The 26,731-nt window shown below is 49.5% G+C and overlaps 2 protein-coding genes across 2 annotated transcripts in view; one reads left to right on the forward strand and one right to left on the reverse strand.

Annotated features, from left to right (window-relative positions):
• Positions 1–8,930, reverse strand: part of VRK3 (VRK serine/threonine kinase 3) — a 35,491-nt gene extending 26,561 nt beyond the window's left edge. Inside the window, exons 1-3 of the mRNA XM_080908394.1 lie at positions 8,826–8,930; positions 6,130–6,191; positions 2,386–2,525 (exon numbers count right to left, since the gene is read on the reverse strand). Of these exons, the coding sequence (XP_080764520.1) occupies positions 2,386–2,524 (139 nt within the window). The 5' untranslated portion in view covers position 2,525; positions 6,130–6,191; positions 8,826–8,930. The remainder of the gene's footprint in view (positions 1–2,385; positions 2,526–6,129; positions 6,192–8,825) is intronic.
• A 7,990-nt stretch (positions 8,931–16,920) lies between these two features.
• ZNF473 (zinc finger protein 473) lies at positions 16,921–23,685 on the forward strand (the record flags this gene model as incomplete). Its single annotated transcript, XM_080909278.1, has 3 exons — positions 16,921–17,026; positions 19,068–19,160; positions 21,293–23,685. 3 exons carry the CDS (start codon positions 16,921–16,923, stop codon positions 23,683–23,685), a joined length of 2,592 nt encoding a protein of 863 aa, XP_080765404.1.
• Positions 23,686–26,731: the final 3,046 nt, after the last annotated feature.

The raw sequence follows: 26,731 nt of genomic DNA on the forward strand, positions 1-26,731 counted from the left end.
GCCTCTGCTGCGTGGTAGGCTAGAGAGGCTGAACCCTAATTAAAACAGTAGGTCGCAAAACATTTTTGCCTATATCTACTTCATGAATTCTCTCCAGCTGTGCCTGGTCTTTTAAAGCATATACTGTTTCTTATTCCATAATTATATACACATATATGCTTATATAATATGCACTTAAAGCACTTTTATTACATTCTGCAAACATATTAAACATGCTTTGCAAATATTTGCATCTTTTAATTCTTTTCAGTGCTCTTAACAACTGAGCCATCTCTCCAGCCCCATTTCTGTTTTACACTTGAGACAGAATCTCAATGCACAGGACTCAGACTCATAGTGATTCTCCTGCCTCAGCTTCCCAAGTGTTTGGATTACAGGCACAGGCTACCATACCTGGCTTCAGTGATTCCAGACAATGTTAACTTCATTATGGTCCACATGCATGCTAAGTGACAGCAGCGGGACAGTTGTCAGCTGTCATGATGATCACTGAAAAGCACCATGGAAGCCGCGGATAAAGTGGACATTTCTGGTTTCTTTAGAGACTCGGCTGTGTCACGTGACATTTTCTTGTCTTATGGGAGGACGTTTTGCTGAGAACAGACATGTGGTATTTTTCTGGAAGCTGCCTGGAGAGAGGGCATGTGATGTCTTGCTAGAGCGGATGCCTGAGAGAAGATGTGACGTCTGGAGAGGATGTAAGTCTAACCCAGCAGACGGGATGACACTGTGGCACTGGTTCCCCTTGTCACTCTTTGCTGTCCTTGGGCTTTGCCAATGCTGGTCTGCAGTGATGTGGCTTTAGTTCGCCTTGCCTTCTTAGCTGATCACCGTTCTTCATGGTACAGAGAGATGCATCAAAGAACTTCTGGAGGTGTTCTGGAGACTTCTTGCTGCTTCTGCAGACTCGACAGACTAGGGCCAATTGGCAGAGCCTCGAGGTTTCTTCTGGATCAAACTGCTGTTGCTGATTCCTGGGAACTGAACTGCTGATATCCTGACGGTGGAGACTGGAATCGCCCAGAAGAACCATTTCTAAACAAGCCCTTTGCCCTACTAACCTTTCTTTTCCACTACTTCTGGTGGGTGAAGGGCTAGAAGAGGTTAAAGCGTTTAGGAACCATTATTAAAGTAGGTTGTGAAAAATGTAAGCCTACACCTGGCAAGACGGCTCATTGGGTGCAGGTACTTGCTACGGAGCCTAATGATGAAAGTTCAATCCTCAGCCCACATGGGGGAGAGAACAAACTCCTGCAAGCTGCCTTCTAAATGCCACGTGTGCCCTTGAAGAAATGTACACTAAGCACTCAGTGTTTTAATATGCATCCAGCACAGTCCAACTGCGGCCCTGCACTATGACTGTGTGATGAGAGGGCTAGATTTTACATTCTGCAAACATATTGGTGTGCTCCTGCTCACTTCAGCTGCATCTCCTTCCTCTAAGACACAGCTGACATCACTGTCCAGTCAAACTGTTTGCCAAAAGTGCCCCCATGTCTACCTCTTACAGGCATAAATGTTTTGCAACCTACTTTACTGAACGTCCAACTTCTCTAGCCCAGCAGAGGCAGTGGAAGAGAATAGTTACTAGAACACAGGGAAAGTGAACCTCTTTAGCAACAGTTGTTTGGGGGTGACATCAATCTTCTTAGGCAGCAGCTCAGTCCTCTAGGCAGATACACACCAAACACGAACCAGCAGCTCCAGTCCAGTTCTGAAGAAACTGCAAGGGCTGCTGAAGTGGCAAGCTGCCACAGGAACCTCCTAAGCAGTTCTTTGGCAAGATTCTTTTAATGGCAATATTACCACAGTGGAGCTCAACAACGCTCCACTATAGAAGGTGAACTAATGCGTGCCTGTGGTTAGTGTAGAATAGTTGGGTGGAGCAAACCAAACCAAAGCTCAGTGCTTGTCTCCCACTGTCTCTGGGGTCAGATCTGTACTCCTTTCAAGCGTCCTTTCATGTGTTTGAGATGGCTCAGTTATTAAGAGCACTGACTGCTCTTCCCACGGTCCTGAATTCAAATCCCAGCAACCACATAGTGGCTCACAACCATCTGTAATGAAATATGATGCCCTCTTCTAGTGTGTCTGAAGACAGCTACAGTGTACTCATACTTGAAATAAATGAAAAAGAAAAAAGAAACATCCTTTCACCCGTGTCTGCTTCAGCAAGACACCATTTTAACATAACCGATTTTCCAAAGAAGCTAGAAGTTTCCACTTCAACCCCTGTTTCTGCAACCAGGCTTAACTGTAACAGAAACTTTCCTTCTTGTGGTCATAAGACCCAGCGAGCACCCTCTGACAGTCACATAGTCAGGAATTTCAACTACAGAAGCTGTTAGGAACTGCAGGGCCAGGAAGGACTTTCCTGGTTCCTACCTCGAAAGGATGACACAAGAGGCGTAGTGCTCGTCTGGGTTCCTACATCTTCCTCTACAGGCAGGGCCTTGCCACAGTAAGGACAGAACTTGAATGATGCTTGGACACTTTTGCCACAGACTGGACAGAAGGAGATCATGCTGTAACACAGAAAGGGAAGAGACAGGAATCAGGATGACACCACAACAGAACAGGAGCTGCAACAGCAAAGGGGGTGTGCAGGTGTCTGGAGGCCAGATGTCACCCTGGGGTCCTGCTCCCTAGGCAACACCCACCTTGTTTTTTGAGACAGTTCCTCTCACTAGCCTGTAGCTTGGTAAGTAGAAAAGTCTGTCTGACCAGTTCAATCTAGGGATCGCTGTCTCTGACTCCCCAGGCTAGGATTATAGGTGGGCACCATCACACCCAGATTTTTCTGTGAGTCCTAAGGTCTTTATGGTGTCTTAGCTTTAATTATCAACTTGACAAGACTCAGCCTAGAGGAAAGCTTCCATTGAGGAATTGTTTGGATCAAATTTGCATGTGGGGGAATTGTCTTGACTGACACAGAAGGACCAGCTCACTACAGGCAGCACCACTGCCTTTGTAGATTGTCCTAGGCCATATAAGAAGGCCAGATGTGCATGCACCAGCAGGCAGCGACTCTGCAGTTTCCGAGTCAAGTTCATGCTCTGACTCCCTCAATGATAGGAGTGTGTCTGGAAGTTCGAGCCACAGAAATCCTTCCCTCTCCTAAGTTTCATCTGGTCAGTATTTTATAACAGCAGCAGAAAGGAACCTGAGCAATCTCCCAACTGAGCCGCCTCCCAGCTCCCTTTTACTGATCTGTCTGCCCTTCCCTTTCCTCTTTCCATACTGGAATCTCAGAACTGTTTGGGCCTGTTCCTTCTTACTGATGATTTAGAGAATTCCAGAACCTGCCTTTGAAAGCCACAGCCATCTAAACTGTAGTTACAGATGTCTCCGCAGAGTGGAGAGAGCGGTCTCTTTCTCAGGGCAGTGGCAGAGCTCAAGTGTTGCTAAGGCTCAAGATCACTCAAGCCAAGGTCAGCCATAGAGCTGTGTATTATGTGACGTGCTGTGCTGCAAAGATGGTCGCTCAGACCCTGCTCCCTTCCCAGACGTTAACAGGCGCAGCTGGCAGTGCTGCTGACAACCTTCCCTCAGACACCACTGAGTGCTCTTCTGATTGCTGTCACAGACCACCGCACATGAACAACCCACACAAGGCAGGCTTATTCTGGCTCCCAAGGGCTGGCAAATGCAGTGATTTTCAACCCTCCTATCACTGGGCCCTTTAATACAGTTCTCCATGTTGTGGTGACTTCCAACCATAAAGTTGTTTTCAATGCTACTTCCTGACTGTAATTTTGCTGTTAAGAATTGTAATGTAAACAGCTGACATGCATAAGAGCTGATATCAACCCCTGTGAAAGGGTGGTTTGACCCTTCAAAGGGGTTGTGACCCACGGGTTGAAAATCTCTGGCTTAATGGGTTAAAGTACTTGCTGCCAGGGCTAGCAATCTGCGTTTTATCCCTGAGTCCCACACTGGAGGGAAAGAAGTGTCCTGAGCACTACATGCACTCCATATCACCTACACACTTATATGCTGTCATAACTTGCTTTCTATTGCTGTGATAAACACCATGACCAGAGGCAAGTTGACAGGAAGGGACTTATTTAATCTTCAAGTTTATAATCCATCATGGAGGGAAGTAAGGGCAGAAACTCAAGCAGGAACAGAAGCAGAGGCCATGGAGGAGTGCTGCTTACTGGCTTGCTCCCCATGACTTGCTCAGCCTGCTTTCTTAAAGAACCAAAGACCACCTGTCTATGTGTGGCCTCCCACCCACAGTGGGCTGGGCCTTCTGTATGACTCCACCTACAGTGGGCTGGGTCTTCAATGAGTGACTCCACCCACAGTGGGCTGGGCCTTCTATGAGTGACTCCACCCACAGTGGGCTGGGCCCTCACACATCAAAGATTAAAGAAAGTGTGAGATCTCAAACTCAGGATAAATGGCTGAGGTACCTACTTAACACATCAAAGTAGATGCTGGCTGCCAGGTTCTCTAGCCCCTGGGTTTCCATGCCCTTCTCCCAGCTGCTCTTCCCCCTATAATCCAACCTTTTTGGCTGTGCAATCTCCTGGTTCTCTTGGTCTCTAGAGGGTCCCAGGTACTCTCTTCACTCTCTCTCTTTGTTCCCTCTCTTGCTCTTCACCCCCACTGCCTCTCATGGCCATGATGATGTCCTGACTCTAGATGTCTCTGGTTCTTTTCTTCCTCATATTTACGATAAACCTTTTCACCAAAATCATACCTAGGAGCAGTAATATAATTTCTTTTCATTCAGAAAGTACTCCACAAACTTGCCTACGGCCCAGTCTGATAGAGGCATTTACTTAATTGAGGGTCTCTCTTCCCAGCTGTGTCAACTTGACAAAAAAAAAAAAAAACAAAAAAAAAAACAAAAAGCAAACAACAAAACTCAAACCAGTCCATATGTATGCATACTTAAATAACTAAGTAAACACAAGCAGACCAATATAAAAATGATTCTGGCTCTAGTTCAGGTCATAAAAGCAGAGAAAGCACGGTGGACGCTTGCGGCTCATGGCCACAGCACTGGGAGCATGTGACTTTAACTGTTCACAAAGAGCTGCAGCCAGAAGCTCAGTGCCGGTGCCTTATGTCTGCTGGGTATGCTGCACGCCCAAACATCTCCTGACCCCACAACACAGCTGGAGCAGCGTATTCAATCACATAGGCCTGTTAGGGACATGTCACACGTCAATTATCACATGGGTTTTTCCAAAGGTGTAAATACTGGAGAGGCTTTACTTTAATTTAATTTATTTATTTGTTGTTAGCATCTCTTTCTCCTTCTCCCTTCAGGTAGTGACAAAGTTGAAGCTGAGGTGACTCTGGAACCACCAGATCAAAACTGGATATGGGCGATTGTCCAAAGTTGGCACCAGGGAGAGAGTGACCTGGGGTTGTCACCACCGTGGCATTGCACAGAAGATGGGACAAGAGCAGAGTCCACTAGACTCCGTATACAGAAAGTGGTCTGGAAATCCCTGGAGGTTTTATGTCTGTAAACTGTATGTAGCGTCTTTTGTTTGAGACACAGTGTTTATTACTTTCTTTGCTGCATTTGAATATCTGGACAAAAGCAAGTTAAGGCTCACAGTTCGGGGGTACAGGTCACCAAGGTGGAAGCCATGGCAGCAGGAGCGTGAGGTGGCTGTCCCAGTGACAGACAGGAAGCAGAGAGACATGAATGCAGGTGCTCTTTTTATACAATCCAGGACCCTGACCCACAGAATGTTGCCACCCACATTCTGGGTAGATTTTCCCAACTCAGAGACCATAATCTAGATAATCCCTGCCACGTATGCTCAGAGACTTGTCTCCAAGGCAGCCCTAACAGTGCAGTTGTTAAATTACCCATTATGTTGGGTCTTCCTGTAGAGTCCAGGCTAACCTCAGCCCACCTGCTGATTGCTGGGACAACAGGTGTCCCCACCACACCTAGTTTTGTTGGTAGACTTTGGTGATTCTACGCTAAACCTACTTTCCTCAGCAGTCACTGGGATAAAGATGGCCTCTTGGAAGGAACAGTTGCCTCACTAGGTGAGCCTTGCTACACCCTGGATCAAAGGGTAGGAAAGTCCACCTGCAGCCATGAGAGGAGACTGTGGGATTGTTGGTGGGAAATACGCCGCAGAGGCAATGTACCTTTGTGGACTCGGGGTCTGGTCCCTGGACTACTGGTTTAGATACTCCATCTTGACAACAGCCTGAAAATGGACAAAGAGAGAGATACTGATGAAGAATCATTTCCCAAGTGACAGATACTGGGAAGAGCCAGCAGGTGTCACCTGGATGCTCATCCATCCATCCTTTCACTTAAAGCTCATTTGTTTCTCTTTTTTTTAAGATCAACTTATTTATTATGTGTGAGTACACTGTCGCTGTCTTCAGACACACCAGAAGAGGGCAACAGATCTCATTACAGATGGTTGTGAGCCACCATGTGGTTGCTGGGAATTGAACTCAGGACCTCTGGAAGAACAGTCAGTGCTCTTAAACCACTGAACCATTTCTCCAGCCCTCATTTTAGTTTTGAGATAAGAGTCTCACATAGTCCAGGCTAGCCTTGCACTTCTGTTCCCACTCCCCAAATAATGGGGTTACAGGTGTGCACCATCACCCACACAACCTGGTACCAACTTCAACGTGAAGAAACAAACGGGGTTCTTAGCTTCAGGTCAGAATATTCTTGCAGGTTCCCACGTGGAAGCGGGTGCTCAGCGGGGACCTGAGCCAGGCAACATCAAGCCAGGCAACATCAAGGCAACATCAACACCAGGCACCCTCTATCTCAGCAGCCTGTCACCAGCCTCCACTGCCTTCTTCTATTGAAGTCACATCCTAATGATAATGACCACAAGTCACCACACCTCGTCAGTGTGGTTTGTTAACAAAACGGTGGTCATCACAATCCACTTCAACTCAAGTTTTGAGGGTAGGGTGGATGTCTCAGGGATTGAGAATGCACTATTCTTCCAGAGGACCCAAACTCAGTCTCCAGCACCCGGACTGATGGCTGGCTCGCATCACCTGTAATTTCAGCTCCAGAGGATCTGACACCCTGTTCTGGCACCTGCCAATACATGACACATACAGAAATAGAGCCTGCAGCTACTGCAGCACCATCTGTGATGATGAAAAACAGCCACAGTCCTGTTGGTGACCCATCAGCGAATGAGTTCAGGCAGGTAATCATGGGCTGCGTGGCAATGTGAACTGCAAGCAGACGACATTCTGGATGCAAACATGTAGGCGAGGCACCACAGAAACGTATTATACAACTGACTTCACCTTCTTCTGGCACCTCAACCAACCTTAGAATGTAAACTGGTTATGCAGAACTTAAAAGTAGTCATCTTTATGATCTTTCATTTTGTGTATGTGTGGGTGCATGTGGGAGTGTAGCAGGTCTTTGCTACTCTGTGACTTCTTTTCCCAACCCCCCCCCCCGCCCTCCTCCCCATTTCACCCTTTATCGCTAGATAGGAGAGAAAGAAGGACAGAGGGACAGAGGGAGAGAGATCTCTGAATCTAATTCATTTCTTCTTTGAGCACAACTACTAACAAACACCCCCCAACCAACACTCATTGCCCCCCCTCCCCCGTTGAGGCCCTAGCATTGATATGCCCTCTGAGAAGTTCCCAGAATTCCAAGCGCCACACAATTGTAGAAGCTGGCAAAATCATGATCTGCTAGAGCACGAGGCAGAAGCAGTCAGCTGCTGAGAAGCTACCCCAAAGCCCCACCACATCTGGCACTAAAACATTCTTTTATTTCTGTGTGTTTTTAAAGAAATGAAAATTCCAGAATTTTCACTACAGATATGTGCATGTGAATCCATGTGAAGGCCAATGCCCTGACTCCCTACAACTGGGGTTACAGGGAGTCATGAACTGGAAACCAACCTGAGACCTCTGGAAGACAGCAACCACTCAAATACTGAACCAATTCTCCAGTCCTTAGGCAAGACTTAATTTTTTTTTTTTTAAAGACAGTGGTGTCTCATGTAGCCTAGGCTGACCACGAACTTTTGATCCTCTAGCATTTGAAGCTCCCAAATGCTGAGCTTAACCGAGTAGACCACTACATCCAACTTTAATTAAACTGAGGCGTCTGTCATTTTGTGGTCCATGCTGGGTTGTTCTGGAATTCACTATTCCCGGAAATCCTCCTGACTCGGCCTCCCAAGTGGTAAGACATCGCTGAGAGTTTAGAGCTACTCCTAGGAGAGGTGGCATATATTTATATAGTGTATTATATATAGTATATAATGCATTAAGTGTCTGTTGCGCAGATCCTTACATATAGTTAGTGCACGAAACCAAGCGATCTGAGCGCTGAGGTCTCCTGTCCAAGGCCGCACAGCCAGTTCAGGCTATGATACTCCAGTCCGCTTCACTGACCCTACTTACGAACATCAGCTAAGTACCACCGACTCTGCTCATGTTCCAAGAACGCAGCACAGCAGAGGACCAAAGGCTACACTCCTCCACAAGTGCGGGACCGATACTTCCCTAAGTGACAGAGACTGGACGTGGGCCCCACAATCCAAAGGAAACCGGAGAGCACATACCCCGCGGAGATGGAGCGTCGGCCACTCCTCACAGGCTCCGCCCAACGTGGCTGCAGCCCCGCCTCCCGGGCAAAACAGGGCTAGTGGGCGCTCCCCTCCCCACCCCGAACCCCAGCCTCGGTCGGCCTCCGCCTTCCTCAGGCGGTGACGTCACAGGCTGCCCCGCCGAGCGGCTCCTCATCACTGTCCTTGAGGAGAAGCCGTGGGCGCCGGGGTTTCTCACGGCGCGGGCTCCTGTTCCGATCCGGAGCAGAAACTCGGACTCACCTCTTCAGTTGCCCAGCAGAAACTTCCGGGGAGGGAGGGCTGCGCGCGCATCCCCCGCCGGCCCTGACGACAGCGTGCAGACGCGGCCTGCTTCCTCTAACTCGGCATCCAGACGCCCTGTGCCCTACCGGGAACTCCATTTCCCAGAAGCCCGAGCGACACGCCAGATTATTCCCTCCCCTAATTGCTCACCGTTATTCGCCCTTCTCTGGAACCTTTTCCTCACACCGCGCGTGTGGTAATCTGACACCAGTCGTGACAGCCACCAATCAAAAGCCGTGCTGTCATTTCTAAACTCCCGGTGCTTCCGTGCCACCTCTGTAACCCCAGTTTTGCCTTCAAGCTGTTTCCGTGGCAACCCGTTGTCGCCTCCAAATGGAATTTTCGGGGTGGTAGAAGGTGACAATAGTCCTATAGCAGAGTGGACTATCCAACCTTGATGTCACTTAGTCCTGAATCTGTTTCCTCCCGTTCTTCTCGGAGTGTTCAGTGGCTGGAGGCCGTAGGTGGTGGGTTCTGGAATTTTGGCGCGGAGGTACCTGGGTGGGATGAGTTTGAGGAGAAGTTCCTGGAACCGGAAATCCCTCTGAGGAGTTTCCCCCAATGCTGGGGAGTTACTCTGAGGGAGCCCTCCTCGTGAGGAGCTGGGTTTCCCTGGGATCCCGGAAAGCATCTGTTCCCTCGGCCCGAGGTAGGGAGACGCGGAGCCGTGCTGAGGTTCTGAGACTAAGCCCAGGCTCATGGGCTCAGTCCTCCTCGGCAAGGCAGGGGCGGGAGGCCCCGATGGAAACCTTGCTCACAGTCTCGCACAGGCCGGGCTCTTCGGCCGGGTTTCCTCTCGCAACCAGCCGCGAGGGGAGTCTTGTTTAAGGTTTACTTTATGTTTATACAAGTGTGCCTGAAAGTCTCTATACCACCTGTGTTCAGGAACTGTGGAGGTGAGAAGATGGCTTCTTGGACGTAGGTGTGAGCCGCCACGTGGGTGCTGGCAGTCAAATCCCCGTCCTCCTGAAGAAGCAACGGCTCTTAACCTAGAATCCTTGAAAACAAACAAAATACAAAGTATTCTTTAAAGCAAATAATAATAATAATAATAATAATGGGGGGGGTAAAGAGCATTTGCAGCTGCTCTTGCAGAGAACCCAGGTTCAACTCCCAACAACCACATGATAGCCCAGAGATATCTGTGGCTCGTTTCAGGGTATCAGACCACCTCTTTGGCCTCCGAAGGCTCTAGGTGTACACACATAGAACTTTGAAGCAGTCATAAACAGACATAAAGGATACTTGTATTTACATTTTGAGCATCTCAAACATGTATATTGTTGTGTTTTATAAAAAAGACAGGGAAGCCAGAGATGTTTGGTAGGGGAGATATGGTACAGGAGATGGGGGTGCCTCTGCGGGCCTATGCTGAAGCATCCCTTCCCCCTGAGGTACCACCACACCAAGTATAGTATAGAATAGAGTTTATTTAGGGCATTGGGGGGGGATTGAGGGGGTAGTAGGGACAGAGAAAGGGAGAGAGTAGAGGCCAACTATGAACGGTTAGAGAGAGGGAGGAAAATGGGGACAGAAGGGACAGAGAAGGAAGAGAATGAGGAGGGGGCAAGTAGCCCCTTTTATAGTGAGTCAGGCACACCTGGCTATTGCCAGGTAACTGTGGGGTGGAGCCTAGAAGAAATGCTAACATGCCTCCCCTTTGGTTTAATTTAGAAAAGGGAAAATTAGAACGAGGTGATAGTGAGGCAGGAATAGGGTCGTAGTGACTTTTAGCTACTTTCTGCTGACGTTGGGGTGATGTTTCTGGGAAACCTAAGAAGATGGGAATGGCGATGTTGGTCCACTCTTAGTGGAGTTGGCTGTTTCCTTGCTGTCCAGGGTCTATGGAACCATCTGTAGATTGGTAGGAAGGAGCAGGTCCAGGAGAAGCTTCTGTGTCTGCGAGAGAAAATGGGAGCATCTGTGGGGTGCTTCTCTGCAGCTGTCTTATGTGTAGATTTTGAGTAAATGCCTGGACTTCACACACACACACACACACACACACTAATGGTAAAATTAAATATGTTTGGGGGAAAAGAATTTTCTAGGTGTACATTTTAAACCCTTAATTCTTGGTGGTTGGGGGTGAGGGGAGTCCCAACCCCAGGAAGAAGACAGGAGAGGATTCCCACCCTCTGGAATAGGTCACAAGTGGGAATTGAGGCTATTGATCGGCAACTGTATTTATCTGGATGGAGTCTATTTGGTCCGTGAGAGGTGGATCCGAGTGAGTTTCCTGCAGCTTGTAAGTTTACAAAAAAAAGATAAATTTGTGAACAGCTTGAGCAGTCTTTAAGCTGAGCTCAGGGAAGACAAAAACTTTTCATGGAGCAGAAGGAGCAAGGAGGGCTTTTTCCTTCTGTCTAGAAGACTTAATATACATACATTTAGTAAAATGAGACACGATCTTAGGTCCATAGTTAAAAGACAGCCAATGAAACTTATATTTGAACTTGTAATGAAAGGGCATCATAGATTGGGATGTTTTATTAGGGTTAGGCTAATTTATAAGAACTCTATTGGTTAGGGTTAGGGAAGTAACTGGTTACATCTGTGAAAGCCTGCGTCTGAACGTGTGTGTCCTTTATGTGAAGTCTGTGAACGAGGCAAAACTGTCTTTTACAAAGATGGATTCTTAGGGTAAGGAGCGAGGTCTGTTTTCTAGCTGTCAGGCTACAGTTATTTAGCTGTCTATGGAGTCAGAAATCTGGGAAGGATAAATTATAATCTAGGAGTCATGTATTAATTAAAATGACACATGACAGATGGTGGCCTGTAGCCCACTACCTAAACAGTTCCCAGGTCCCTGTGGTCTCCATGGCAACTTGGGCAGTCAGTCCGGCCCAGAAGACAAAAAGCTTTTTACTGTGGAGTGGGTACGACCCCCCTTGACTTAGGCAATATGAGACATTTAGCTGTCTAGGTGTTCTCCGTTCTCCACAGTGTAGGTTAAGCCCTGGCAGCAGGAACGGCGACGGAGCGGTGTTTCTCAGTGGCTATCTTACCACAATCCAGGGAGAATCTTTGCTGTGCCCGTAGCTCCTCGGAGACCTTGGGGTACTGTTAAGCCTTGGGAGTCTCTTGTCTGTCATAAACTTAAACATTTAATGTTCCCTTTGGCAGATTTCTGACACGGTCTGTTAAGCATATTTGAGTTAGACAACCTGTGTTTTGTTTAATTGCTTGTTCAAGAATGTATCTAGCAAAGAAAGAGAGCACGCTGTGACTTTAACAATGGGGGGGGGGGGAGGCTAAACATATACATTTAAGGCAGAGATCTTTAACCTTTTACTGTTTAAAAATCTCGGCCTTAGTTCCGTCTTCCCCGAAACCCTTGCTCCTTGAGTGGCGGGAGAAGCGAACTCGCAGGCCGAAGCGCAAGGGAAGAAAGATGGGGCCCGAGGTCCAAGTGTCTTAGGATGGGACAGCAGAGACAGACATGCAGATGAATCTAAGCGGCGCAGTGTGAGGGGCGCGCGGCTCGGCTCGGAGGCTGGTGGTGGCCGGTGGTGACCGAGCAGAGTCCCTGCGAGGGGGACGGGATGGAAGGCGGTGGGAAGGGGGAGCGGCCGTGCAAGCGAGTGGGGCGGGGCGAGAGCTCGTGCCTGAAGTAGCGTCCTCCTAGTTGGCAGCCCTGCTCAGGAGCTTTGAAAGAGCTCGCAGCCATGCCATGAGGCACGGGACGGAGCGGGCACGGGGCGAGGGAGAACGCGGAGAGCTGAGGATAAATAGCTGGGAGGCTTGGCAGAGCAGAGTCCGGGGCAGCACGAGAGAGCGGGAGCACCGGGTGGGCGTGGGGCAGATGGACACTTTTCCCAGAACAAGGAAAGAGGGGAATGGCCTATGGATCGCTAGTGAGAGACTTGTTTTTACAGTGCCAGTTAAGTGGCCATATAGAAATATTGCTTTGTGGCTACAGAGACCAAGTTTTGGCCTGTGAATTAGACCGGGAGGCGTCCTGGGACGTGGCGCTAACACAAGCGGGCAGCCGAGTGGAGGCTTACCAGATCATCAAGTGCAAGCTAGTGGTTGAGTGTGCCCCAGGTCCGAGGGAGAACACTTTACCTACATTTAGGATTTTTCTTCAGCAGCGACAGAGAACTGCTTCCTGGAGGGAGAGGAGGTCACCCACGTGTTAGAGGTCCTAGAGGGTCAGTGAGAAGACCAGTCATAAAGACTGAAGGTCTCTTAGTCCTCAAGGTCACTACAGGGTGGCTGTGAGCTCAACAACCCTCCCTTGGGACCAGGGGGACATTTACACTGACCGGTAGGGGGAGGGAGACTAACCAGTTCTCCAGAGTTTGGGTAGATTGGTCTAGCGAGCGGTCCCGAGGCTGTCCTTGGGGCAACTTTGAGTTTCTAAATCTGAGTCTCGGCACCAATGTTGTGATTTATTTAAAAAAAAAAAAAAAAGGAAGCCAGGGATATGTTTGGTAGGGTGAGGTATGGTGCGGGGAAGGGGGTGCCTCTGTGGGCCTATACTGAGGCACCCCTACCCTCTGAGGTACCAGCCACATGACAGGTATAGTATAGAATAATTTAGGGCATGGGGAGGGGAGTTGAGGGGGTAGTAGAGACAGAGAAAGGGCTCGTGTGTAGAGGCCCATGTGTAGAGAGAGGGGTAGGGGTGGGGGAGGAAGGGGCAGAGGGAAGAGAGTGAGGAGTGAGGCACAAGCAGCCCTTTTTATAGTGAGTCAGGCACACCTGCCAGCTTGCAGCCAGGATTGTGTCCATATATGGTCAAAATGGGCGGGCACTCATGGGTGGGGGAGTGGAAACGGGGGATTAGGGGTGATGACCTCTTTGCCGGAGGTTTCTCTTGTGGGCAGGGCTGGGGGAAGGAGGGCAGATGGGGTTTCTCAGCTTGTGCAAGAAATGAGCAGGGTTTCCAGCCTGTCTTAAACTGAGATCTGCCTGCCTTTACTTCTCAAGTGCTGGGACTAGGGCGTGTCCTGCTATGTCCAACCCACCTTTTCGTTTTGAACATAGTCTTGTTATGTGTCCCTGGAGTTGGGTAGGATGAGCGCCAGTGCCAGCTTTCAACAAATATTTTCACAGAATGGCCTGTGCAACAGCACTGTGCTGGCTGGGCAGAGAGCAGGATTGAAGAGTCTGAGGAGAACTTCTTTGCCAGTGTGTGTGTGTGTGTGTGTGTGTGTGTGTGTGTGTGTGTCTGCATCTGTGTGTGTATGTATGTGTGTATGTATGGGTGTGTATACGAATGTATGTGTATGTACATATGTGTATGTGTGCATTGTGTATGTATGTGTGTGTGTGTGTGTGTATGGGTCTGTATACGAATGTATGTGTATGTACATATGTGTATGTGTGCGTGTGTATGTATGTGTGTGTATGTATGTATGTATGTATGTATGTGTGTGTGTGTGTGTGTGTGTGTGCATGTGATGGTTGTGAAGCTGTTCTGCAGATTCTGAAGCATGATGGAATTCAGTAAATACACTTGTCCCTTGACCCCTTACAGCAAGCTCATGTTGGGATTGTCCTGCTACTTGTGATATTTTGGAGATACATTTGGCATGAACAGGAAGTTGGCCATAGAAGGATAAGAGACTTTCTGTAGCTCTGCTAGCAGGGACCATGGAGGAGGAGGAGCTTAAAAAAGGTCACTGGAATCAGGCAGCTATGGCTGAGGTAAGTTGAAGTCCCTTTGAACTGAATCCCTCCTGAAGGAAAACCAGCATTCCTTCCTTCAGTTTGGGCTCACTGTGACTCACAAGCAGTCTTTGGGGTTGGGGATGGCTTAAGATAGGATCTCCTTTGTAGCTCAAGATGGCCTTGAATTCAGACTCTATACTTCAGTCTCTTAGTTACAGGAAGGACCTGAGGCAGAGGGACAGCCAGGTGGCACCAAAAGTAAACTCATGTCACTTCCAGTAGGGCCTTTAGTCGGTGTGTTCCTTTGAATGAGACTGGCTCCCATGGTCTGGCACGTTTGAGTACATGGTCTCAGGTTAGTGGAACTATTGAGAAAGGATTCGGAGGTGTGGCCTGCTGAAGAAGGCGTGTCAGGGCAGGCTTTGAGGTTTTAAAAACTTCCCACCATCCCCAGTGTGCTCTCTGCCTCTTGCTTGAGGTTTGAGATGTGAGCTCTCGGCTGTTGCTGCCAACAGGCCTTCCCTCCACCATAGCCATAGATGCTAACACCTTGGACCGGCGAACCCAATGACATGTTTTCTTTTGTAAGTTGTCTTGGTAACGGTATTTCTTCGCAGCAAGAGAAAAGGAACTTAGAGAGCATAGAAGAATGGAGTGCAGTCAGACTAGATGCCTGTTTGCATACAATACAGATGCAGGGCACAGAACTTCTTAATTTTGCTTTTATAAACCATCTAGTACCTCTAGGTCAGTGGTCCTTAGGTAAAATTATGTGACCCCAGCCATAAAATTATTTTCATTGCTACTTCATAACTGTGATTTTGCTACTCTTATAAGTCATAGCATAAATATCTGGGCTTCTAATGGTCTTTTTAAAAAAACAGATTTATTTATTTAATGTATATGAACATCCTGTCGCTGACATACCAGAAGAGGGCATCGGATCCAGTTATAGATGGTTGTGAGCCACCATGTGGTTGCTGGGAATTGAACTCATGACCTCTGGAAGAGCAGACAGTGCTCTAACCACTGAGCAATCCCTCCAGACCTCTAATGGTCTTAAGTAGTTCCTTTAACCCCCAGAGGTGTCTCAACCCACAAGGTGAAATGAAAACCACTGCTTTACGTATATTTTAAAGATGTAGTTTTGTTTTCTCCGTGCACTTTGCCTGTATGTATGTATGTGGAACACACGTGTGTCTGGTGTCTTCACAGATCTGACAGTTGTGAGCCACTGTGTGGGTGCGGGGACCCTAACATGGCTCCTCTGCCAGAGCGGCAACATTCTCAGCCACTGAGCTATAAAGTCAGCTCCGGATCTGCATAGTTTTAATTTTAGGTGGTTGTTTCTGAGACAGGGTCTCACTGCACACCCCTGGCTAACTCAGAACTTACTGTGTGGACCAGGTAGTCCTGGTCATAGCGGTCACAGCGCTCCACCAGCCTCGGCCTGAACCTCTGGAATCAAAGGCACGCCACTGTTGCCGGCTTGAATGGAGACTTCAGATATGGAACAGCCACTCAGAGGCTTTTTTTAAAAAAGTTTATTATAAATGACTAAACAGCTAGGCAAGGGCCATGGAGCAAACACAGTCAGGGGCGCTCAGACAAAGCACAGTGTAGACAGATCCAGCAAGCGATTCCAGCCCCACACTCGGATTATAACGGTCTGGTGGCCTCGTTCCTCACATCTATCTGCTGGTGTCATGCTGTCTGAGGAGTTACGTTAACGTGGACGTATTCACGGTCAGGTCTGTCACCTGACTGCCAGGTTCACATGTTTGGGTTTCTACTTGTTCCATGTTTTAATTGTCTATGAAGAACACAAAGGCAGGTGTGGTGATTAGACTTGTCATCCCAGCACCTAGGAGGCCCAGCCTGAGTTACAGAGTAAGACCCTGCCTCTAAACAACAAGAGCAGCAAAAACTTCAAAAATCTTAATTTTTGGCCAGGCAGGGTGGCGCACACCTTTCATCCCAGCATTGGGGAGGCAGAGGCAAGTGGGTCTCTGTAAGTTCTGGGACAACCAGGGCCACCTGGAAATGCTAGTCTTGAAAAAACAAAACAAAATAAACAAAAAAACTTTATTTATTATTTTTTCTTTTCTTTGAGACAGGGTCTCTCTACACATCCCTGGTTGTCCTGGAACTTTCTGGGTAGACCAGGTTGGCCTCAAACTCCCAGAGACTGATGTAGCTCTACCTTCCAAGTGCTGAGATTAAAGGCAGGGCCCCACACTTGGCTCCTTAAGTCTTAAACTAAGAAGATGAAGTTTAGGGTTGGCAGACCTGGGTCTCCCGCTCCCGGTGTGACCTGACATTCTGTCACTTTTCCTATGGGGACTCTTGCCCCCATCAGGCCTGCCGGGCTCATGGCCACCTAAGTGACTGACAGGGAGCTTCATTTCAGGAGTTTATGTCCCTGAAGGATGTAACCATGGATTTCACCTTGGAAGACTGGGAAGACCTGGAGTCAGAGCTGGGCCAGAGGAACCCATTCTGGGATGGGACACTGAACAACTACCAGGACCTTTTCTCGTTCAGTAAGTGTCACCTTGATCCGGGGGTCCCAGTCACCCACAGGATGCTGTCCTGGCGCTTGGGCTGGCAGTGATGTCACCCAGTGCACAGGATTCCTGTGCCGGTCCCTGCCTGGCTTCACATATCCCCCCTTTCCGCTCGGAACTGTAGACCCTGTGCTTCAGCAAGTGGTTCAGGATCCTGCGCTTCCTCCGCCCACACAGCTCAGCTCCATCAGAACACACTGTCCTCACTAAGCCTGGGTTTTCCTGTGGTTCCAACATAGTCTAACTCCTTGCTGTGTCATCTGGAAGGGGAGTTTCCTGGGGTGAGGACTGGTGATCTGTTCTCTTCACTGGGTTTTCCAGTCCTTGCTGTGGATCTGACTAGCACTGCTCAGCTATGGAAGTCCCTGTGCTTAAGACCCACCCCGTGCTTAGTGAGCGGACAGTGCTCTCCTGCTCAGCTCCCCAGTCAGTCCCTCTTGGTCAGGTATTCTGAAACACAACTTCAGAAAGGAAAAGCCCTCTCAGCTGTGCTCCCCAGGAGCACCTGAGCTTAGTGATTCCCTAGGAGTACTCAGAGAGCGTGACAGCTGTGACTCACTGTAGTAGGACACAGGCTGCAAGAATGTGAGTTTGCAGAGTCTTCACTGAAGCCACATGGTTGCTCTGAGTCTCCAGCAATGGGAGGACTGCTGGCTAGTTTCATGTCAACTTGACACAAGCTGGAGTCACTGGGAAGAGGAACCTGAGTTAAGAAATTCTCTTACCAGACGAAAGTGTGGTGCATTTTCTTAATTATTGGTACAGGGGGGCCCAGCTCCCCATGATGGTGTCAGTCCTGGGTTGGTGGTCCTGATGCTGTAAGACAGCAGGATGGGGGGCCATGAGAGCAAGCCAGTGAGCACTACTTCTCCATGGCTTCTGCATTACTTCCTGTCTCTAGGTTCCTGCCTTTGCTCAGCGATGACTGTGATCTGAGTTGATCTGAGTTATTATCTAGAATAGACCCTTTTCATCCCAAGTCACTTTTGGTCATGGTGTTTCATCAACAGCAGTAGAAACCCTACTAAGTCAGGAAGTCAGGTGATGCTTGTTCATGGGGCCCTTCTTCCCAAGTCTCAGAAAGAAAGCGGGGCTTGAGTGTGGACCCTGCGGGTATAGGAGCATTCCCAAAATTCAGCTGTGCTAGCATGACTCTCTAGTGGGGCAGCCAAGACTGCCAAATCCACTTTCTAGATAGCAGCTCGAAGTAAGAAGGCAGAAGCCCTCTACTGCAGATGTTGGTAATCAAGTTATGCAGGACGATCAAAGAAAGAGCGTCCTCCAGGATGAAATGAGGTCTTGCAGGCAATGGGGGTGGGGTAGGGGGGAGGTCCAGCCTCTGATGGGTTGAACCCCAAACAGCTGTGTGGAAGCGTAATCGTTGACTGTTACACAAGACTTACTTTTTAGGGTGAGATTTCAGTCCTTGCTGTGTACCATTTGCAGTACTCGATAATGCAAGATATTCCAGGTTTGCCAGAAGCATCTTGTGACTAAAGTCAGGCAAAGGCTGTGAAGCGTCAGAAAACAGCTCTATACACCACAGAGAGCCATCCCTGTTCTCCACACTGATTTCTTAGCGTGCTTCCAGGAAACAACTACGTCATTCCGGTGTTTACCCCAGACACTTACCTCACATACGTGACTCCTCCCATCGCACATCCGCATGGCTTCCATGTCATTACCACACCCTCAGTACATCTCTCTGATGCCTCCAGGTTTCATTTTCCAGGAAGGAACAGAGTGCCTTATCCCCCCAAAATAATCAGTCAAAAGCGGTGGGACCCCTCTCCCGTCTCACCAGAGCAGCTTCCTTACCTGCTGCCTGGTGTTCAGCAACAGAAGCAACTTGGAGGGTCTTCTGACAGTGTCTTTCAGGTCTCAAGCTGTAGCCCCCAGTAAGAAGTGCATCAACCCTGACTCCTAAACCGATCTGAAGGATGTATAGGCCCGAAAGTTCCTGCTGAGCGTCCAGAAGCCTTCCGGATTCACTGACAACAGCATTGTTCTTTCTCAGCAGACCCTCGGCAACCCAGCCTGATTTCCCAGCCAGATTTCAGCGAAGAGCTGGAAGCTATCATCAGAGGCGGCCCAGGAGCCACTAGTACTGGTGAGTGGGAGGAGGGGTCCTTCTGCCGTCCCCACTGCAGCCTCCAACTGAGATCCTGCCAGCCCCTAGCATCTCTGTCTACTGTCCGTGCCTCAACCCTTTCCCCATTGCCTTTCGATGTTGCGGAGGTGCCCTTGCTTGGCATGCCTGCTGTGTCTCTTCCTTTGCCTTCAGAACAGGCATCTTGGTGCCTCCCCAGAGTCTTTTTACTCCAGGGCTCAATAAGGGGATGTTCTCTACTCCCAAGTCAATGAACGCCCCCCTCCCACCCCTATGCCTTGTGGCCTCTGAGCATGTGCACCTCTGTTATAGCTTCTGTCTTCTTCCTGGCTCAGGCACAGCCACACTGGGGAGTGAGTCAGGCCATGGTCAAATGCTGTCCGGCACAGCTACTCTCTCAGTGGGAGAGGGGGAGGGGCTACACCAGGCACGGGAGGCTTCATACAGTATTCCTCTGTCACCATAAGGAACCAGAGACTTCTAGCTTCACCCATCTGGACAATCCACAGACCCGGGGAGGTCATGAATGTGAGTTCTCTGCAGCCTGCTGCTTGTGTTACTGTTCCTTGATGGTGAATGACCGAGGCCATCCGAGTTCTGGTTCTGTCCCTTCATCATATAGACTACTTCCGGGCAGAGACAGCCAGCCATGCAGGCACACACATGTATTTGCAGGCCTCTGAGAGTCTGCTGCAGCATACGGCGCTCTAACGAAAAGTCCTTAGCTGACTGACCTTCGTTGTCCCAGGACCCTTATCACTCACAGCACCAGAGGAGCCTGACACTTGTTGGTTGATACGTTCTATGCAGGGGGAAAATAGGAGCAGAGGTTTGGGGAAGAGAAAACTAGAGACCAGTGTAGGCTGAGCCTGTGACAGTGTAGGGCACCAGAGAGCTTTGAAAGCTGCTGTCCAGGAGACGCCGAACAGTGTCTGAGATGCTCGACGGATGGGGAGCCACCAGACCATAGACGACACTGACCTGGAAGAAGATGACGGTATAGGATGTCAGGAGAGGGCAGCAGAGGAGGGAGCAATGAAAGATCCCAAGAGCATGTGCTGTGGACGCCGGGATCTGGGTTAGATAAGGGCAAAGCTATGGAGCCACCCCCTTCCCTATGGAAAATACGTGTGTGTGTGTGTGTGTGTGTGTGTGTGTGTGTTCCAGTTGACACTGAGGACAGTGGAGGAGCCAGAAGGATTTGCATTACCTGAGTTACTGAGTGCTCAGCCTCTGAGAACCCACAGAACTAGTCATAGCATTGAGAAAGGGGGTGATGCCCATGGGGCTGTCACAGGACATGCTGGGCTGATATGCTGCTGTATTTCTCTTCTCCAGGAAAGAGGGTTTGGGAGGGTGTGATCAGAGCAGTGTCAGCTTTATTACAGTTCCCAGGGCTAACGTGGAAGAATAGACAAGGAGGTGGCGGCCAGAGAGAAACCAGGGGCCAGAGGTTTAGTTGATAATGATGGAGATGGAGAAAGAAAGGGGTCGAGACAGTTCCAGGGTGGTCTAAAAGAAAGCAGCTCCTGAGTCAGGGTAAGATGCTGGCCCTGGGGGCTGTAGAGGAATGGCTCAGCGGTTAACAGCACTGACTGCCCTTCCAGAGGTCCTGAGTTCAATTCCCAGCCACCACATGGTGGCTCACAACCATCTGTAATGGGATCTGATGCCCTCTTCTGGTGTGTCAGCTACAGTGTACTCATATAAATCAAATAAATCTTTTAAAAAAAATTTTTTTTAAAGAAGATGTTGGCCCTGGGTTCTAGGATGGAAAACTGGATACACAAGGAAGACATCCCTGTCATCAGGGACCCAGGGTGTCTTGAGTAAGATTTTGATACTGTGTGGTATAGAGGGAGGAGGGGAAGGAGGAAGGAGAGATGCCTGCATGGTGTTTCAGTGACTTTTATACCTTCATGGTTATGATGACCAGGGCCAAGGTGCTCTCTGCTGAATCCTCGCAGGCTCTCAGCTCCCTGTGTGACCACTGAGCTTTCCTTTTCTTACTTCCTGCCATTTCCAGCTGGAACATCCCTGACACAGGCCTGCCACACCTTTCTCGTGTCTTCCCGCTGGCCCAGAGAACAGAAGGCATTTGCACACCACCCCCCTCTCTCTTTTTCTTCCAGAAGTGACTGAGACCAACAACTCTCCTTTGCGGAATGGTTTTGTGGAAGAAGACCTCTCCCAGATTATGGGGATATTTTCCACGGAAGAACTCAACCTTGAAGCCTGTATAGGTGAGAACTGGTTCGATAGTTTTCTAGAAGATCCAGAAAATCTTCTAAGACCCGACATCAGCAACAAGAAAATCCCCAGAGACTGTAGGAGTCGTGAGTCCAAGAGTGGCCTCAGTCCCACGCCTCCCCTTTACGAAAGAGAGGATGCTGTGATGTCCGATATCCCTGAAAAGAACCTCACTCCAGTTACACTGAAGGGACCCAGGAGTGATCTGAGTCAGCAGGGTTCTGTCCAGGGACAAGAGAGGCTTTTGAAGTGTAGTGAGTGTGGGGAAAGCTTCAGCCAGAGTTACCACCTCATCCAGCACTGGATTATCCACACCAGGGGAGAGCCTCCTGCGTGGCAGGAGCAGAAACAGGGGCCCAGCAAGGGCACTGTGTTTGTCACGCAGACAGCGACTCAAGCAAGCCACGAGTCCTACCCGTGTCACGAGTGTGGGAAAAGGTTTAGTCAGAATATGTACCTCCAGTGGCATCAGAAAATTCACACTGGAGAAAAACTTTGTAAAACTCAAAGTGACAACCTAGAGAAGCCCTCCTCTAAGAGTGATGAGCCAGGAAAGCGGCTCCTGAGTAAAGGCGCTGACTCGGCAAAACTGTGTGAGATTCAAGGTTGGGACCAAGAAAAACCACCTACTGATAAAAGTAGTGACCAAGAAAAACAGCCCAAGAGTCAGCACGGTGTCAGCCCGTCCATTCTTCGCCCAAAGCCGATTAAGCATCAGAAAACTACCACAAATGCCAAGTGCTTCAGATGTTGGAAGTGTGGTAAGACGTTCAGTGGGGCCTCTCATCTAGCGGAACACCAGAAAGCGCACACTCAGAGACTCCACGAATGCCCCGCCTGCCCCGCGGTCTTCAACTCAAGGAAGCATCTCTTCCAACATCGCAAAGCCCATTTTGCCAAAACTGCCTTCGAGTGTCAAGAATGCAGACAGGTCTTTAACCGGAGGTCAGCCCTCATGAAGCACCAGGCCGTTCACACCGGAGAGAAGCCCTACAAGTGTGACGAATGCGGGAAGGCTTTCAGCCACTCCTCCACCCTCAAGATCCACCAGAGGGGTCACAGTGGAGAGAAGCCTTACGAATGCAGTGAGTGTGGCAAGGCCTTCCGTCGGAGAGCACACCTGACCGAGCACCAGCGAGTCCACTCCGGCTTCAGGCCCCACCCGTGTCCAGTGTGTGCCAAGAGGTTTAGCCGTCCCTCGCACTTGATGCGACACCAGCTGAGTCACGCTGCGGAAAGGCTCTTTGGCTGTGCTAAATGCGAGGAGGCCTTCAGCCATAAAGAACAGCTAGAACGGCACTGGAAAACCCACAGCATCCGGGGCCTGTTCGAATGCGGGCGGTGTGGGGAGCGCTTCGTCTGCGGCTCCACCCTGAGCTGCCACCTGAGCGCACACCTCCGAGAAAACACGAGCCAGAGAGGTCTGGGTCAGAGCCCACAGCGCACTGCAAAATGCTCCAAGCATAGCAAGTGTGGGAAAGCCTTTGACCACAGCAAACACCCAGGGCAGCAAGAGAAGATTCGTACCAAGGTGGCATCCCGGGAGCACGAGCCATGTGGGGAAACCTGCGACGGGAGGAGTTCGCAGCTCCTTCGCCGTGCGAGCATCGAAAAACCGGAGAAACGCCTGTCTCAGCCCTCGGTCAGTGAGCGCCCACCTTCCCACAGCCAGCCGCCCTTTCCGTGTAACCGGTGCAGCAGGGCCTTCCAACAGAGCGCCCACCTTTCCAAACATCAGTTGACTCACATCAGAGAGAAGCCCTTCAAATGCAGCGAGTGTGACAGAGCCTTCGAGCACAGGAAGTACCTCGTTCGCCACCAGAAAACCCACTCCGCGGAGAAGCCCTTCGAATGTCGCGAGTGCGGGAAGACGTTTCCCCAGCAGTCAGGCCTCTCTAAGCATCGGAAGATCCACTCGGGGCCGAGGCCGTTTGAATGTGCCGACTGTGGGAAGGCCTTCCCGGCCGGTGCGCAGCTCGTCCGACACCAGAGAATTCACACTGGGGAAAAGCCGTACGTGTGTCAGGAGTGCGGGAAGGCCTTCAGCCAGAGCTCGTGCCTTACCCTTCACCTTAGAACCCACACGGGTGAGAAGCCTTACCCGTGCAGCACGTGCGGGAAAGCCTTCGCTCAGAGAGCAAACCAAAGGAAGCATGAGCGCGTCCACAGCGGCGAGAGGCCCTACGCCTGCGACGTGTGTGGGCAAGCCTTCGGCTTCAGCACCCATCTGCGGCAGCACCAGCGGAGAATTCACACCAAGGAGAAGCCATATTGACTCACGCTGCCAAGAGCCGCTGGTGGAGTCCCATCTTTCTGAAGGCCTTCCTTTGAAACCAACACACTGCCAACCTCCTGCAGCCCCGATAGAAATCGACGAGGCCGATTGTTCAGATGCATCGCTGGACCAGTGGTTCTCAACGTCCCTTTTAATGCAGTTCCCGGTGCTGTGGTGACCGCCGACCACAAAATCATCTTGTTGCTACCTCATAACTCTATTTTTGTTACTGTGATGAATTGTAATGTGAGGGTTTCCAGAGGTCTCGTAGTCTTTTCACCCACAAAGGGGTCAAGACCCACAGGTTGAGAACTGACTTAAGAGGCTACGCAGTGCCCGGATTTGGTGGTAGACCTTAGAGCTTAGGTAGGCCTGAGTTGAATCCCAGTTTGTCTTCCTCATTTTCGCCTCGCAAAAGTCATAAAAGTTTATTAGAACCTCAGTCTCCTCATCTATAAAATGGTCATGAAATCCGTATTCTCAGGGCTGTGGTGAGAGTTACACTTTGAGCACCCAACATGTAGCACACAGGAAGTGTTCACTGTTGATGAACTATGGGCGAGTGCCTAACAACAGAACACAAGTACACGTTTATGATAAAGATGAGAACCAGTGAGGTGTTCACTGTGGTCAATGTTCACTGGCTTTTTTAAAAAATGGAATTATTTATTTTATGTATGTGAACACTGTAGCTGTCTTCAGACTCACCAGAAGAGGGCACCGGATCCCATTACAGATGCTTGTGAGCCACCATGTGGTTGCTGGGAATTGAACTCAGGGCCTCTGGGAGAGCAGCCAGGGCTCTGAACCACCGAGCCATCTCTGCAGCCCTGTTCATTGGCTTTTAATGTTTTTCCATTTTCCAGTTTTTGCTCAACTCTTTACTCTTTCTTAATACCTGGCCTTTTCATTTCTTTGCATCTGTGCTTTATTCTAATTTTTTCCCCACATATAAATTCATAAAGAAACTTTATAATTGCGACTGCTAAAACTTACAACCTTCTGAAATGGAACTCAAGGGATTCACAGGCCACCCCGTCTCACAGTCTTCCTCTGTTTGAACTGTTATGCATACGGGAACCAAGTTTGCTATGGAGTCAATGACTGCAAACATCTGGATTCATGGGTGGAATGCCCCAACATCTGGGGAAGTTAGGAAAACTGCCTGAGATACTAACACATAAGGCAGCATGCACGGAAGGCCTTGCTGGTGAGAACTGTGTGTGGCAGTGTTTGCAGACATTCTGTTAGGCTAGAGCTCAGGTATACTGATAGGACTGCCCTTGCCCCCATCGTTTCTGAAATGAGAAACAGGGCTTTTCCTCATCTGACAGATGCCATCTTAAAAATACTTCCTGGAGAGATGGCTCAGTGGTTAAGAGCACTGACTGCTCTTCCAGAGGTCCTGAGTTCAAATCCCAGCAACCACATGGTGGCTCACAACCATCTGTTATGGGATCTGATGCCCTCTTCTGGTGAGTCTGAAGACAGCTACAGTGTACTTATATAGAATAAATAAATAAATCTTTAAAAAATACGTTCTTTATGTCAGAAAAGGAAGTTCTGAGGCCACTAAGGATTAGTAGTGGGCCCAGAGGGCAAGAATCCTTCCTGTATGTAGCTTGATGTTTTAGCCTCCTTTTAACCCACTACCCACCCAGAGGTGGTGGAAAAGAAAGGATGTGGCAAATAGACCTGCTTAGAAGTAGTTCTTTGGGAAAGCCTGTTGCATTTGAAGCGATGTTTGGGTGAGATGCTTCCTGGGTGAGTTTCCAAATTGCTAGGACATACATCTAGATCAGGGGGTGGTGATCTTGCCACTATGAAGGGTAATCCTAACCCCAACGTGAACCACCACGGGGCCAGAGAGAGGTGGCTTAGAGGTTGAGACCCATCGAGGCCAATCCTCAACACCCACATCAGATGGCTTTCAGCCGCCCAGAATTCCACTTTCAGGGGATGGAAACCCTCTTCTGACCTCCATAAGCTCCCCCCCACATATAAATAAGAATTGTTTTTAAATAGTAAAGGCCTGGCCAGTAATGAGTTGGCGCTCTGAGAGCAGAGCGCTGACAAACTTCAGATACCTGCATCCTGCTGTTCCTGAGGGAGGACTCACTATATTAGCCAGTGATTCCCTTCCTTAAAGAAGCTCTTGGCTCGATAGGAACTCTCCGTTTAATAAGCCACTGAAAAATAAACAGGATGTAGTAGCACACACCTGTGATCCCCCGGCCCCCAGCACTTTGGTGGCGAGCCCTGAGAAGCAGATGTTCAAGGGCAGGGCAGGGGAGATGGCTCTGGGTGAAGCTCTTGCCTTGGAGACAAGGATCCTGAGAATCTGGCTTTGAAGAATACTCCCCACAAAGAGGGGCCAGCAGAAGAAAGAATGCCCATCGCATCCCTGAGGGGGAGCAGTGTGAGAAACCTGTAACTCGGAGAGCCGACAGGAGTACAGCGAGCAGCGATGTGCACAGCCCACTCTCCACACCAACCCCAGTGCTGCAGACAACACGTGTGGGGGAGGGGAACGCGTGGGGGGAGGGGAACGCGTGGGGGGAGGGGAACGGAGCGGACTGATGAGCTTAGAATGTCCGCCCTGGGGTCACAGCAAAACGAAGCTACACCTGTTCAAAGCATACGGGAGGAAATGCGTAATGAGAAAGCCTGTGACAACGGGGGAGTCTTCACATGGTGGTGAGGACGGGGCTTTCCTACTTTGCAACTATATGGCAAATGGGCAAACAGACGGCACAAGAAAAAACACCCAAGAGAGACCGAGTTTCTAAGTTATGCGGATAAAAGGAATTGGTATTTTTATTTTTCTGGGCATGTTTCAAATTATTCTTTTCAAGGAATGTGTTTCTTGACCAAACGATTTCATGCATACATAAAGATGCCTAGTATCACTGGCAAAAACTCAGGAAGCGACGTTCCCCATTTTGGATGGGAAAATGTCGAAGTCTGCCCTGTTGGCAGGGAAGCCTGGCTTCAGCTGATCCAGCGGGGCAGTGAAGGGACGAGTTAACACATGAGAGCCATTGTC

The sequence above is a fragment of the Micromys minutus genome, assembly GCF_963924665.1.
Source record: "Micromys minutus genome assembly, chromosome: 32".
Classification (NCBI taxonomy): domain Eukaryota; kingdom Metazoa; phylum Chordata; class Mammalia; order Rodentia; family Muridae; genus Micromys; species Micromys minutus.